At 49.9% G+C, this 2029-nt stretch overlaps 1 protein-coding gene across 1 annotated transcript in view; it reads left to right on the top strand.

Moving 5' to 3' along the window:
• Positions 1–229: 229 nt before the first annotated feature.
• LOC107047841 (zinc finger protein Xfin) overlaps positions 230–2029 on the top strand; it is a 12217-nt gene continuing 10417 nt past the window's right edge. Inside the window, exon 1 of the mRNA XM_015270699.2 lies at positions 230–1091. Coding sequence (XP_015126185.1) covers positions 957–1091 — 135 coding nt within the window. The 5' untranslated portion in view covers positions 230–956. The remainder of the gene's footprint in view (positions 1092–2029) is intronic.

Genomic DNA, 2029 nt, shown 5'->3' with positions numbered 1-2029 from the left:
TTATTCAAAAATTCAAGTAAATTTCCGTCGAAAAATCGCTTTCCCCCCAGTACCTCCGTAAAATGAAGGAACCCGCCGAAGAAACCAAAGCAAATCGCCCCCAAACCCCCCAAATGTTCAGTTCGCCCGAAAAAAAATCACCATTCCTCCTCAACCCGAAACACCTGGAACACCGCACCGCACCACCGGTGACCCAGCAGTGGCGCTCCTGCCTCCCATTGTAAACATACCCATCACTGTATACAAGATGGCGGCGCCCGGGTGTCCCGCAGTGACGAAGATCGGCATGCAGTGTCCGAGATTGCCCTGGGGACGCGGATAAACGTTTGTCGTCCGACGGTCTCCAACCTCCCTACCGTCAACACACACCCACCACTAATTTTCCCACGTGTGTGTGTGTACTTCGCCTGGTGCGATAAAGGCCTCGGGTGTCGTGTCAGTGTCTCCGAGAGTCCCCCGACGTACTCATTCCCCCGTGAAATAACAAACAAAAATAGTGATTATTTCTTTATCACCGCCCGCGAAAGTGTTCCACCACGTCGACTAAAATCCTCAACGAATAAAAATTCCCAAACAACTGACTAAAATGTGATGATCGTGGGGCGACGAGGGGGGCCCTCGGGAAGAGGCCGTCGTGAGTTGTGCCCAGGGTTGGCAAAAGACCCGAGAGAGATAGAGTAATTGAGACCGGAGAGTGGTGGAGGCAGGAGCGTGCGGCGGGTGGAGTGAATTACTCGGTGCCTCAACCACGAGGAAGACAAGCTGAGTTGGACGGGAGTGTTCGCCAGGCTCACGTCATCGTCGAGACCTCAATTCATATCACGACGACTAAGACGACAACTAATTGATCAGCCCGAGTGCGAGGAGAGTTTTTCAAGTTAAAAATTTGTATAAAAAAACAAAGGAAATCCACCGAGTGCAAAACAATTACAAACAAATAAGTGAATAATACGAAGATGGAGTCGAGGGAGCGTTACGACGAATTGTGCAGGCTGTGTGCCTCCTACGACGCTGTAAAAATGGATATATTCGGACAGGAGGGCAAGAATCGTCAGCTAGTCGACAAGATCCAGACGTGTCTTCCCTTCAAGGTGAGTCATTAACAGTGATAACTGAGGTTTTATTGCGATAGCAATATCGTGCATCGTCGTCTGGGCTTTTCGTCGCCCAATCTCCCCCACGTCCCTGTCCTCGATTTAATCAGCACCTTTGGACTTTCGAATGGGTAAAAGCATCAGTGAGGTGGTGACTCGAGGACACTTGGGGCATGTCCAATGTACGCAATATCTTAGTTTTGTTGAGCGCCCAATGGGCACTGGGGGAAAAACAAGTCAGTGGGCACGACAGAGACAGATTGATTATGTTTAAACAGTAACGATGATGGTTCTGTACTCGTGCAAGGCGGAATTGGCTGAGGCGCGGCACTTGGACTTGTGTCGGTTTTGTTTCGTTTGTATGTATATAACGATTACCAACTGGCCAGCGAACACAGCATGAAGCGAGGTCGGCCTGGCTCGGTAGAGTCGGTGACGACGGTACAATCCAACCAAACCGAAGGCCAACGGTGCGCAACAAGGCGACATTTTGTTCAGAGTCCAGACGCCGTCATCAAGAGCATTCTATTTAATCGTCATTTAAGAATTTTTCATTTATCACACGTGTCACGTATTCCATAAATTCATTATTTTTCACGTTCACGTGACAATCTGGCGCTCAATTTTTCTGTGAAAATTATCAATTACTTGATGATGAGGCATTTGGACCGCGCAAATATTGCCTACGACGATGGCACAGCGGACGAGCTGAGACGAGGGTTCTATATCGATCGTTGGCATCCTTGAAGGGGCAGCTTCCTCACTGAGTGATCTACCCATCTCTCTCCTCCCCACATCAGTGAAAACGTGTTCTTATTTCTCTCTCTATCCCCCACTTTGCACTTGTGTGCCATTTGGTCAGACTTCCTGGGGCCCATCGGCTGCACGTAATACGATAGTCCCACGTCTTCCCCCCCCCCCCCCCCCCCCCCCCC

Source organism: Diachasma alloeum, unplaced genomic scaffold (genome assembly GCF_001412515.2).
Source record: "Diachasma alloeum isolate Michigan unplaced genomic scaffold, Dall2.0 Dall_scaffold_00183, whole genome shotgun sequence".
Taxonomy (NCBI): Eukaryota; Metazoa; Arthropoda; class Insecta; order Hymenoptera; family Braconidae; genus Diachasma; species Diachasma alloeum.
Note: the sequence above shows the minus strand (reverse complement) of the source record. Positions and strands in the feature narration are given on the sequence as shown.